At 43.2% G+C, this 13,362-nt stretch overlaps 1 protein-coding gene across 8 annotated transcripts in view; it reads left to right on the top strand.

The window, feature by feature from the left end:
* FRMPD2 (FERM and PDZ domain containing 2) overlaps window positions 1–13,197 on the top strand; it is a 109,576-nt gene extending 96,379 nt beyond the window's left edge. For 6 of the 8 annotated variants that reach the window (XM_019954209.2, XM_070782235.1, XM_019954208.2 and 3 more), the window contains 2 exons: window positions 3,220–3,501; window positions 6,304–13,197. In XM_019954209.2, the coding sequence (XP_019809768.2) occupies window positions 3,220–3,501; window positions 6,304–6,307 (286 nt within the window). In that variant the 3' untranslated portion in view covers window positions 6,308–13,197. Of the gene's footprint in view, window positions 1–3,219; window positions 3,502–6,303 lie in introns of those variants that run through there. The other 2 variants (XR_002180116.2, XM_019954210.2) reach the window with 2 other exon arrangements.
* Window positions 13,198–13,362: the final 165 nt, after the last annotated feature.

Here is a 13,362-nt window from a genome sequence, read left to right as displayed (position 1 = left end):
GGAAGCCCTGTGATGTTCATTTTAATAGCCATTTGTTTTTAACTTAGTCTGCATTTTTGTGCTCATCCACCCCTGAGTGGGTGGATGAGTCCTTCTCAGTCCTGTTCTGATCGAAAACAAACTCTTTCATTCAGTTGGATGAGTACTTACTACACGTATCCAAGGTGCTTAGAAACCTGTCAGGAGCAAAGAGAGGGGTACGGATATGGAGAGAGGGTACGATATTGCTCCTAGGCATGTTGTTAGTTAGATGCACGGGCACAAAGCAGCCAAACAACGGGGAACAATGCTTCATGTTTGACATTGTATAAACCCACTGACACTAAATGGCTCTTAACTGTTGGCATCCTAGAAGGCTGATAAGGGCAAATCTACAGGGACTAGTAGTAACAGGAAGTGTAAAGCAGCTGGGGTAATGCAATTAGACAGGGTTCGATCTGTGACAGACAGAAGCCAGGCGTGTTTCCTAGAAGCATCCAGATAGGATTGTTTAAAAGTATACTGTGTTGTGCCAAGCAAACAAAATTCAACTGTGTTAGCTTCTCTTCCAAGAGAGCCTTAGCTTGCACTTAGAGCACGCATAATTAGTGGCTGCGCCCTACAGAAGGAAAGCCATGGCACACGACCAGCAATCTCTGGACACAGTTCCCCCAGCTCCTGGGCAGCGTCAGAATTAGGATTCCAAGGTGGGATCGTGGTTCTTTGTGGATCTCCCTTGAATGTCCGCAGTTCAGTTCTGAAGCGACTGCCCCAGGTAACTGCCTCTTTGCTTCTGGCATCCACGAGTGAAGTTTTCTTTCAGTGGTTTAGATCAAAACGATGACTGACTTCTTGATCATATAGCCTCGGTTTCAGCTCTACTACTTACTAGCGTGTCTGACGAATTGATTTCTCTGAGCTTGAGGCTTCTCAAATGTTAATGAAGACCTCAGTAACTCCAAACTGTGCTGTGGCCTTCAAAAGAAATAACACATGCAGAGCGCTAGCCCAGAGCCTGGCACACAGCAAGAACTCAACACCAGTCAGTTTTCCTTCTCTTTCCTCAGCCATTTCCAGCTAAAGACAGATGCCAATCAATTGAAATTCCCAGCAAACTGCCAGATCTTACCATCTACCAGGTGGTTACTTTCCACAGTCAAGCGGCTACCAGCACCCTTGCAAACGCAGAGTGTTCATGGAGAAGACGAAATTCTACTTTTCTCGCCCTGTTCTCTTCTTTTACCGCACTGTACACATACTACTGCCACACAGGAGTAGGGCTCTGCAAAACAAGAAAGAAAGCAACACAGTATCTGACTTCCTGTGCCTCTTCTTGCCTCCCCTCTCTTTCCCCACATCCACAAGCAAACCCCAGGTCAGAGCTCCAAGAGCAGTCGGGAGCCTGGGTGGAAGGGTGGATGGAAGGGCAGTGATTCTCCCTGAGGTAAGAGTGTCACCAGAATGGCCAGAATGCCACCCTGGAGATCACCATCCCTTCTCCAGACACCCAGCAGGTTTGCCTCTTGCCCCTCAGGCTGATGGCTTCCCTGGATCTCTCTCCTGGTGGGGCCAGCAGCTAGAGCCCCAGATCCAATCTGGAGAGCATGGAGATCATTAGAAAGACTGGAGGAGCACAGTTGTGGGAGGTGAAGTGCGGACAGCCAGGCGTGGCCCTGCTGCCACCTGCTTCTTGGCAGGGAAGGTGGGACAGGTTGGCTGCCGAGGGGTTGAGGGAGGGGGACAGAGTGTGCCTGGGCACCAGGCTGGATTTCCTGCCCTTTGGTAAAGCTTCCATGATGTTCCCTCCCTATACTTACAAAGAAACACATTTTTCTACGCAATTTGGTCGAGTAGCTTAAGGTTTTAAACCAAGTTCTTCAAGTGCTTAGGGATTTTAAAATATTTCCTTAAAGTGAATGTCCTTACAGAATATAGTCCCTTTTTAAGCACATGAGTGTGTATATATTTACATGAAATGCACATTTACTTGAACCCTGTATCTCTCATGAGCAGAAAGGATGTCTCTTTGACAGCAAAACTCAGGTTGAGACAGCTACTCTGGCTCTACCGGAAGGAGGGCCACCTGTATGGGTGTTTGGGAGTTCTTGGCTATAGGGAGTTGCCAGTGCTGATTTTAAGGGAAAGACGTATTGCAGGAAAGGGAAGGGGAGGGCAGGGGATACTGACAAAACCAACCTGTTGATATGGGTGTGGGTAAGGAGGCTGATAAACAAGGACTTGTGTATTTGGTACAAAGATCAACCTGTCTGCATTTCTTGTAGATTTTCCTACTCATCTTCTCTAACCAGACTCTCTACAGATATTTTCTGAGCACCTTCTTTGCATGTTGGAAGCCCTGTGCAAAATGCTCTGTCATCTTCATGAACTGCTCTTTCTAATCAAAAAGGAGTGTGTGGTGACTTTTGGAACCCCCTGGAAGCCTTATTCTTTCACCATTGCTTCTGCATCTTCGTCGCCAATGAGCCTCGCCATTCACCTGCTTCCTATGTCACACAGGGAGTAAATGTCACTCCAGCTAGCTGCCTCTCCAAATAAGCACTTTTGCAATGCTCAGAAAAGGACCTGATATTTGCACAAAGTGCTTTGAAGGTCACCTGCTGGAGTTGTTCTGAGCCTCTTGCTTTGGCCCTTTCCATCTAATTCTTCTGTTGAAAGAACTATAATCATAGTAGTGATCATGGCCTCCTCCATTTACTGAGAACTTACCCTGTACCAGCAGCCATGGCTGGCTGTATCAGAATTATTTAACTTAAGCATTCCAACACTCCCATAAGTTTTGTGACCTTCCCATTTTTTCAGATGAAAAAACTGAGGCTCTAGAGAAGTTAATAAACTTGCCTGAGGTCTGACTCTCTTCCCATATGAAGCGTGGGTCAGAGCTCTGCTTTTGATCCGTGTCCTCTAGCGAGTCCCCCCACCATCTCCTGGACTCAGTAAGGAGCTCACCCATCCTCATAACATTCTGTACTGTAGCACTAACTACCTGATTGTAACATCTGTTCACCGCTTACTCTTCTCATTAAATCACGGACTCCTCAAGGTCAAGGCTGCACCCTGTCCACTGTTCACCTCCTGGCCCCAGAGGAGGCTCTGGCAGCAACTGTCTGAAGCCTGTGACAGTTGCCTGTGACATGTCATGACCGCATCCTGAAGGCAAGGGAAGGTGGGGAGCGGGATTTGTGATCAACCCTGGAAGAAACGTGGATTTCTGTTTTCTAGTCCTGAACTGTACAGTGATAATGAGGAACGGGACATGCACCATCCACCTGGGACCCCTTCTCCTACCTCCGAGGATGAAGTGTATCTTACTATCAACCCTTCACTGGCAGACCAGCTACCCTGTGGAGAATGTTTGGAGGCAGATTCAGGGACCATTCCCTTACCACAGTTCTGTTCCTGGAGTACTTTCTCACAGTCTTTGCCTCCAGAAGTGTCCCATGAGAGTGAGAGCAAGTGGGAAGACTTCGAGGAGGCTGAGGACGCAGATGAGGGCCCCCTCAGGTGGGTAGCACTCTGGGTGGAATAAGGCTGGGCTAAATTCTTCTAGAGGGAGTCCGCGTCTCTACTTTGGCTGGGTGATGGTCCATGGGCATTATAGCATTCCCCTTGCTTCCCCCCTGGGGTCACACCTCTTCGTGGTACGTATCATATTCCATGTTCCAAGGCGACAGCCCTATGCCCTGACACTTCACGCTATTCCGATGGCACATTCAGGACTTTCCCAGGGTCATCAGTAAGTAAGTGATGGAGTCAGAATCCAGCCCCAGGCCTCCCACTTCAGGGCCCCTTCATGGACCTCTGCTGCCCGCAGCACGCGGCCAGGCCCTCTGTCCCTCCTCAGCGCTGTCTCTCGGTGGGTTACTTTGTGCGCTTATGCCTTCCCGTGGGCTAAGTGTATTTCAGAGAAGAGTCTTGGTGACATGTGATGTGGCCCCTCTCAAGAGCCCCTGTGGTTTTAACACAGTGAGCTCTTTCTTGATCAAGAAAGCCAAACTGTTCACACGAACTGCTACTAGAAGCTGGGATGACCAGGCTGGAGTCAGATCAGACTGATGAAGACACGGGAGGAGTAAGTGTCACAAAAACTGTCAGGCTGCAAGTAGAGAGGGTTAACCTCTCGAATTCTGTTCATGTGCCTACAACACAGGTAGTTCCAGTATTTGAAAAATGCTGAACGTTCAAGAAGCGTTTGCATCAACACATTTTCATGACACACTGAAACTTACCAAGGCACTGGCTGTGAAGATTTAGGTATAATTGAAACACAGCCTTTCACTTTCATTTATATTGTGTCCCAGCTACATTTTCATCACAAATGACTGAACTGGACTCTCAAAGGACAGTGGCAGGCAAGCTGATAAGGTGGGTGGATATTTGAAATTCAAATATGACAAATGGGCTGGCTCTTATCTGAAATAGGAAGCAACACGTTAATAGAGAGGATGACATGGAGGCTCTGAAGACCCTGCATGCCATTTATGGGAAAGTTGGACACTCTGACAACTTTAGGAGTGATGTATTATGCTATGCTATGCTAAGTCACTTCAGTCGTGTCCGACTCTGTGTGACCCCATGGGTTGCAGCCTAACAGGCTCCTCTGTCCATGGGATTTTCCAGGCAAGAGTACTGGAGTGGGGTGCCACTGCCTTCTCTGAGGAGTGATGCATTATGGGTTCACAAAAGTGTAAAGCAAGCAGAGAGCAGCTTATACATGGAGGGCAGTCTTCCTAGAGGGGGCTCCTCAGGGCTGGAGAGTTAAAGAAAATAGGGTGAGCAATGCTTTGGGGATCCATGGGGAAACAGTTAAGGACCGAAAGTGTCAGTACTTACGGAATGTCCTAGGAGATCTGCAGTGCCCTGAAGGGAGGAGGCAGAGATCAGAGTCGTGAGAGCGCGGCTCCAAGCTAGGCTCCGCCACTCACTGACTAGATGACCTGCAGCAAGAGACTTTAAACCATCTAGTGAAATGAAGTGAAGTGAAAGTCGCTCAGTCACGTCCAGCTCTTTGCAACCCCATGGACTGTAGAGTCCATGGAATTCTCTAGGCCAGAATACTGGAGTGGGTAGTCTTTCCCTTCTCCAGGGGATCTTCCCAACCCAGGAATCGATCCCAGGTCTCCTGCATTGCAGACGAACTCTTTACCAGCTGAGCCACAAGGGAAGCCCCTTTAAAGCATCTAAGATGCAGCTAGCTGACTGCCACGTGGAGATAATGAAATCCACCGCGTGCTGTTCCTGGGCGTGCTAGACGACAATTTGAGTCACGTTTAGCACACTGTGTGGCATGTAGTAAGAACTCAAAAAGTGTTAGCTGCTTTTAATCATAAATCATAAAGGAGGAAATTACAGCAGTGAGATGATGCAGCCTTATTAGTGCATTCAATACACTGTCTTTCTTTTCTCCCTTGTAGACAAAGAGCTTGTGCCTGAGCATGGGGTGTGAGTTGGGGTGAGGAGAAGCACTGGTTTATGGCAGAGATGTCAAGATTCAGGGTGCCTGAATAGCCCTCAGATGGACGATGGCTTGGGGTGTAGTTAAGCCAACTCCTGTCGTGGTCACTTATTCTCCCTGCTGACAGAAGGCGGTCCTGTGGGTGGTAAGCTCAAGGCGTGAGTTCCCAGCCTGGGCTCCATGGAGCTGCCCACAGGTGTGCTTCGAGGCAGGTGGGGAGCTCTACAGTTAGAATGTTGACTTGCTGCATCTTTGGAAAAAGTAACTTTTAACATTCTCCAAGTTCTCCAGGAGAATAAATCTCCCAAAGGTTAAGGGTCTCTGTTGTATACATTTTCTCTTTCATCCTGGAAGTATGGAGACGTTTTGGAGGGTATAATGGGACTTTGCTTATGGATGGAGTCATGCATCCTTTAAAATTGTGTAACAAATTATTTTATTTGGTTCTTTTAGATATTAAGACGGTAATAGTATATAGGTACTTTCTATAAATAACTTCATTGAATCTTCAACTTTGAGTGGTATTCTTATTCCTCTTTTTTAAACGGAGCCTAGAAGGTTTATTTAATTTGTCTGAGATCATGCAGCCATGAGGGGCAGATTCACACCTCTGCTGTCTGATTACCCTTTTGGTGCATTTTTGCATTTCCCCTAGAATGTGCCTGTCCACGTGGACTTGTATAACACAGACGTCTTTCCATCACATGTCATGCGTCCTCCTGCTTCTCTCTTCTGAGGCTAAAAAAACCACTGCTGTCCAGTAAGATTAAAAAGACAATTGAACTGTTCTGTTTAGGGAAGGCTGCTGGCCAAATGGCAAAGCAATCCAGTAAAAGCTGCTATTGTTTTAGGTGAACAGAAAAAGCAGGACAGTCTCCAGAGGCAGAACCCAAGGGTTTCTGCCTGGACATACTTCTGACCCTGATCACATGGAAGAGCCTCAGATGTTGGTCTAAAGAATGTACCCACATACTCTACAATCAGGAAGGAGGCCAGCTGAGAAGGTAACCTGGGATGGAAGGTCTGGCCCACTTAAGAAGTAACTTCAAAAAAAAAAAAAAAAAAGCATGCCTGTCACTTCTGAATCTCATTTTTTGAATAGTGATTGTGACCCTCTTTAGTTCTGGGGTTTATGTTGAATAAAGCTCTGCGTGTGTGTGTGTGTGTGAATGCAGGCGCATGCACATGCCCCTGCGAGCTCAAAGTGGGACTTCCTCTGGTGAAAGAATTTGAGAATCAACCTCTCACATCAAGATAAACCAGTGAAGGGTACATTCTCACTGCACTGGTCACACTTTCTGGGACACATGCTTTGTTGCAGCTGGTACTTTTGGGTTCTCCATTGGTTGAAGGAATCTCCATGGTATTCAAAGTGCCCCCAGATTCCTTGAGGGAATCTGATGAGAGACTTGGCTCAAAGACCATGGGAGTAATATGTTTTGTTATCTGTCTGTGTTTTTCCCATGCAATTCCAAATAGTTATACATTCTTTTAAGAACATTTTCCTTTTGGGGCTCTGATTCTAAAAATTACAGAAAAGAAAAATAAGACGGGACCCTATAGGAAAAAAGGAAGAGTGAAATGGCAGATCCACTGCTACCAGATAGCCACCACCATAGCGAAACTAAAGTCCTAAAACTTGGAGCTATCAAGTGTACAGAAGAAACAGGCTTGGTGGACCACAGTGTGAGCCAAGGAACACCGAGTGCTCTGTGACGGGGGCTTACGGCAGTCAGGGCCTCAGGGCGGGGGCAGAGGCCAGATCCACAGGCAGAACGGAAACAGCTGGAAGAGATGACTTAGATTCCAAATTCACTTCATCCACGAAAACTACATACGGTTTGATTTAAAGCAAGCATAGGAAAACTGGTAGAAAATAGACTCTGGTTTTATCAGATCTACAGAGGCATAGTAACTTTCTCTGGTAGCCCGCAATAGACAAAGCGTATAACAAACAAGAATTGCAAAGTTGACAATATTGGAAAAGTTAAAACTTCTGTTTAGTAACAATGACAAAATTAATGCAAAAATAGGAGCAGTGGATAGGGAAACATTTACATAATTGTGAATACAGATTAATATCTATAATATTTAGAAAGGTCATTATAATTTATAATAGGGTAATAAAGTATTTAAATAGACAGTGTATATGATAAAAATACAAATGATAGACACATTCTAATAAAAAATAATGAATGCCAATATATACATTTGCATCCACCACATTTGCAAAATTAAAAAAAATACTATCCAATTTTGGCAAAATTTTGGTGATTTTGGTATTCTAAGAAATATCAAAAGTCATAAAGATACTTATGCCCAAAGACCTAACAATGATATTCCTGAGAATTTATCCCAAGGAAATAATTCAGAAAAAGAAAATGTCTGTTTAAGATGTTCATCTCATTATTATTGATTAAAACAACAAACTAAAAATGGCTGGAATGCCTTAGAATATATCAGTAATAGTATAAAAACAATTGTTTTTGGTAAAAAAAGTATAGAATAGAAATGGTAATAGAATAAAATATGGTAATACTAAAGACAACATGGTGAAAGAGAGCAGTTCTGGTATATTAGCACTATTGAATATTATGCAGCCAAGAGAGTAATTAAAGTAAATACTGAAAAGTCACAACTTAGGAAAATGTTTGACATAAGAACTCCAAATTGTATGCTAGTTGAAAGCAGATGACACCACCCTTATGGCAGAAAGTGAAGAGGAACTCAAAAGCCTCTTGATAAAAGTGAAAGAGGAGAGTGAAAAAGTTGGCTTAAAGCTCAACATTCGGAAAACTAAGATCATGGCATCTGGTCCCCTCACTTCATGGGAAATAGATGGGGAAACAGTGGAAACGGTGTCAGACTGTATTTTTTTGGGCTCCAAAATCACTGCAGATGGTGACTGCAGCCATGAAATTAAAAGACGCTTGCTCCTTGGAAGGAAAGTTATGACCAACCTAGATAGCATATTCAAAAGCAGAGACATTACTTTGCCAACAAAGGTCCATCTAGTCCAGGCTATGGTTTTTCCAGTAGTCACGTATGGATGTGAGAGTTGGACTGTGAAGAAAGCTGAGTGCCAAAGAATTGATGCTTTTGAACTGTGGTGTTGGAGAAGACTCTTGAGAGTCCCTTGGACTGCAAGGAGATCCAACCAGTCCATCTGAAGGAGATCAGCCCTGGGATTTCTTTGGAAGGAATGATGCTAAAGCTGAAACTCCAGTACTTTGGCCACCTCATGCGAAGAGTTGACTCATTGGAAAAGACTCTGATGCTGGGAGGGATTGGGGGCAGGAGGAGAAGGGGACGACAGAGGATGAGATGGCTGGATGGCATCACTGACTCGATGGACGTGAGTCTGAGTGAACTCTGGGAGTTGGTGATGGACAGGGAGGCCTGGCGTGATTCATGGGGTCACAAAGAGTCGGACACGACTGAGCAACTGAAATGAACTGAACTGAACTGAATAAAAAGCAACAGAAAAGTGTGTATGCACACAGAGGAATACAGTGAAGAGCAGGGAAGGTGAACCAAAGGAATATTAGTAGAAATTGCCCAGTGTTTGGGTGATGGAATTAGGGGAATATTTTGTTAAAAATTCCTTTACTTTTATATATTTATTACTTAAGTAATGAATTTTACACTGAAAAAAAAATTGAAGCAGCAGAGAGAAAGAACAAACAAAAACAATGACAAAGGTTTAAAGGAACCTGTGCTTAAAAATTTAATTTATGAGCTCTTCTCTATGTAATTTTATTTATAATTTCCTGTTTTCTTTATAATATAAGGGATTCCCTGGTGGCTCAGAAGGTAAAGAATCTGCCTGTAATGTAGGAGACCCGGGTTCAATCAGGAAGATCCCCTGGAGAAGGAAATGGCAACCCACTCCAGTATTCTTGCCTGGAGAATCCCATGGACGGAGGAGCCTGGCCGACAACAAACCATGGGTCACAAAGAGTCGGACACAACTGAGTGACTTCACTTTCACTTTCTTTTATAATAGAAAAGTCTGATAGGTTATTTGGAAAGAAGTTTGCAGGCACTGATAGGTTATTTGGAAAGAAGTTTGCAGGCATCTGAACAGTCATGTTTCCAACGCTCTGGGGGCTGGAGTCAGCTCCCTGGGGGCCCTAATGCACAGTTTCATGGGCCTCAAGGTTAGGGGATTAATCAAGTAGGCAATGCAGTGAATAAATAACAGTATTTACAACTTTGCAACTGCTTGCAGTCTTCTGAACTCTGGTTTCTTATTTTGTCTTTGAAAAAGAAATGGGTGGCTACAGTTTCAAAATGAATTTAATCTTTCTCCTTATAGGAAAGGACCTTCCCCTTCCCTCCAGGGCTGTTTCCTCATTTTGAGCCATATTTCTTGAAGGACTTGTTCATTTGCCTTAAGTGAACTTGATTTCAGCTGCCACTTCTTTTGTTTCAGGGCAAATATCAAAAAGAACAGTGTGGTCCTAAGGGACTCAGCTCATTGCCTGCAAACTGCTTCCATGTCTAGTTTCTGTATCGTATGTTCTCAAACCTGACTGTACCTGAGAATCAATTATAGAGAGTGTTAAAAATAGAGGTCCACTGGCCTCAACCCTGGAGAGTCGGAACCAGCAGGGTAGGCTGAGGTGAAACCCAGAAATCTGTACTTTTACTGTCAGCAGAGGATTGTATGTGTGGCTAAATTTGGGAACCACTGATGCAAGCTTTTCAAGATTTTGCCAGGCTCTCCCATCCTTCCTTTCTGCCAAAAATATTTATTAAGCTTCTATTATCTGCCAGCACACTATTTGTATTAGGTTGCTCAAACATACCCACATTCATCACTAAACTGCAGAGCAAAAATGGCCTTCCCAACTCAACACGGTAAAGATGTCAATTCTCTCCAAATTAATTTACAGGTCTAATGTGATTCCTATCAGATTCCCAGGAAAGCATTTTGTAGACATAGATAGGTTTATTCTGAAATCCATTTTATAAATTTTATTTTATATTTTTATTTTTAAAAATGTTCTGAAAAGGTGCAAACCCTAGAACAGCTAAAATAATCTTGAAAAAGTAGACTGAAGTGAGAAGAATCACTGTACTAAATAATAAGGTTTACTATGTAGCCACAATAATCGAAGTATAATCTATACTTTGTCAGTATAATCTATCAGAGAGATAAACATATAGTTCAATGGAACAGAATAAAGAATGCAGAAATAACCCTGCACAAGTATTCCCAATTAATGTTTGACAAAGGTACAGAAGAAATTTAATGGGAAAAAATGGCTTTTCAATAAATGAACATACATAGACCAAAAAAAAAAAAAAAAACACAACAAAACAACAACAGAAATCCCCCATTAACCCTATTGATTTTACACCTTAAACAAAAACAAACTCAAAATGGATCACAGAGTCAAATATAAATGTAAAGCCGTGAGAATTTTAGAAGAATAAAAGGAAAGAATTGGGTTCTTGTGTTGTTGTGCTGCATGCATACTCAGTCGTGTCCAGCTCTTTGCGAGTTCATGGCCTGCAGCCCTCCAGTTTCCTCCGTCCATAGGATTCTCCAGGCAAGAGTACTGGAGTGGTTGCCATTTTCTCCTCCAGGGGATCTTCCTGACCCAGGTATCAAACTTGGATCCCTTGTGTCTCCTGAATTGGCAGGCAGATTCTTTACCACTGTGCCACCTGGGAAACCCTGGATTGGGTTCTAGGGCTAGGCAATGAGTTCTTACACTTGACATCAAAATCACAGTCCATAAAAGGAAAAATGAAAAATCTATCCTTTTCTCTGTGAAAGTTTCTATTATGAGGATGAAAAGACAAACTGTAAACTGGGAGAAATTATTTGCAAGCTATGTATCCAACAAAAGACTAGTATCTAGAATGTAACTCTCAAAAGTTAACAGTAGAATATAAAAAATCCAATTAGAAAATAGCAAATGAACAGATAGTTCACTGAGGATTATATATAAATGACAAGGAAGCATATGAAAAGATGTTAAATCTCATTAGTGATTAGAGAAATGCAAAGTCAAACCACAGATATCTTTATACACCTATCAGAATGGTTGAATAAAAAATAATTACAATATCAAATGCTGGTGAAGATATGGATAAACTGGGCATTCATACATTGCTGGTGGAAATATAAAATTATACAGTCACTCTGGAAGACTGACAATTCCTTATAAAAACACAAATATGCAATTTCCATAGGACTCGGCAACTGCACATTAGGCATTTATCTCAGAGAAATGGAAACATATTCACACAAAATCGTGTACATGAATGTTTATAGCAACTTTATTTGTAAGAGCCAAAAACTGCAAATAATCTGGATGCCCTTCAAGCAGGTCAATGGTTAAACAAACTTTTGTACATTCACACCAAGAGGAGTAAACTTGCTTGGATGCATCTCCAGGGAATTATGCTGAAAAAACAGTCAATCGCAAAAGTTTTCACAGCATGATTCCATTTATATAGTATTCTTAAAGTGACAAAGTTATAGAAATGGGGAATAGATTTGTGGTTACTCTAGATTTAGGAGGAAGCGGGGAGGAGGGGCAGGTAGGAGGGAAGTGGGTGTGGTTATAAAGGGGCGCCATTCTGATGGTGATAGAGTGTTTCGTATCTTGACTGTGGTGGTGGATACACGAACCTACTCCTATGATAAAATTATGTAGAGCTTTTTCAAAAAATTGAAACACAGCTGATGTACAGTATTATGTATGTAAATTTTAAGTTTTATAGAACTTAAAATACACACATAAAAATGAGTACAAGTAAAACAAAAGAAATCTGAACAACAGGATGGATCCATCAATGTCAATATCCTGGTTGTGATGTCCTGCTGGTTTTGTAAGATGCTACCATTGGGGCAAGCTGAGTGAAGAGTAAGGAGATCATCTGTTTCATATAACTGCATGTGAATCTACAATAATCTCAAAATAAAAAAGTTTAATTTTGAAAAGTGGTCTTCTTTACTCTGCTTCAACCATGCCATGACTGCTCATGTATTGGCAGGGCGTGTTCTATAGGAAGTTTCAGAATGACCTGAAGGTGGCCCTTTCTTCATTTGAAAAGAGGGAGGGCATTATAAACAACTGGCGAATGGCAACATTACCCAAGATCCGGAGCTGCCATTGGAGGTGTCTCAAAAAGGAATTCTTGGGGAAATTCTTAGGGAAAGCCCAGGATTTTCTCAGGACAAACAGTCAGCAGAGGGCCCTGTGTTGGATTCCAGATGCAGAGGTGTCAGATGCTGGGTCTGGAGGGTAGAATGTGGGTGTGAATTTGGGTAAGAAAGGAGAAACTGAAGTGCCCATTTCCCATGCCAATTTCTAGCCCAAAGCAGTTCTGGCCTCAAGATAGAGAGAGCCCAGGAGTTAGATAAGAAGTCAGAAGGAGTCTTTCACTGAAAAGGACTATTCTGGGTGCTCAAAGTTAGACCTGCCCAAGGTTTTATATGCAAGACCCCACGGGGAAAAATGCATCTGAGCACTGAGTTCAAAAGACATTAGAAAGGAACAAAGAAGTTGCCTTCTGCATGCACCCTATTCTGTCCAGCTAATAAGATGCAGTAAGATGGCAACATCTGGATTTTTGCTGCAAAGCACAGGGCTTGGCACAGACCAAGAAGACCAAATACATGAAGCCTGAAAGGCATGTGTCCAGCTCCTCTCTTAGAATTTGGCAGTGTTTGCAATTCACTTCCTGCCACATCGTTATTTGACTCTTAATAAGCAGAGCTGGAAGTAGAAGGCAGGGCATTGTGGCAGGCTCCCCCGCCAACTTAGCAACTCTCCCATCATAGCCTAAGGACTCTCTCCTTAGGCTTGTGTGTGTGTGCAAGCAGAGCGGTAGACTGTTGCTCTGCAAATGGGTGAGCAACCAACTTAATGGATCGATCAATTAATATT

Source organism: Bos indicus, chromosome 28 (assembly GCF_029378745.1).
Source record: "Bos indicus isolate NIAB-ARS_2022 breed Sahiwal x Tharparkar chromosome 28, NIAB-ARS_B.indTharparkar_mat_pri_1.0, whole genome shotgun sequence".
Taxonomy (NCBI): Eukaryota; Metazoa; Chordata; class Mammalia; order Artiodactyla; family Bovidae; genus Bos; species Bos indicus.
The sequence above is the reverse complement of the archived record's forward strand: the minus strand, read 5'-3'. Positions and strand labels throughout refer to the sequence as shown.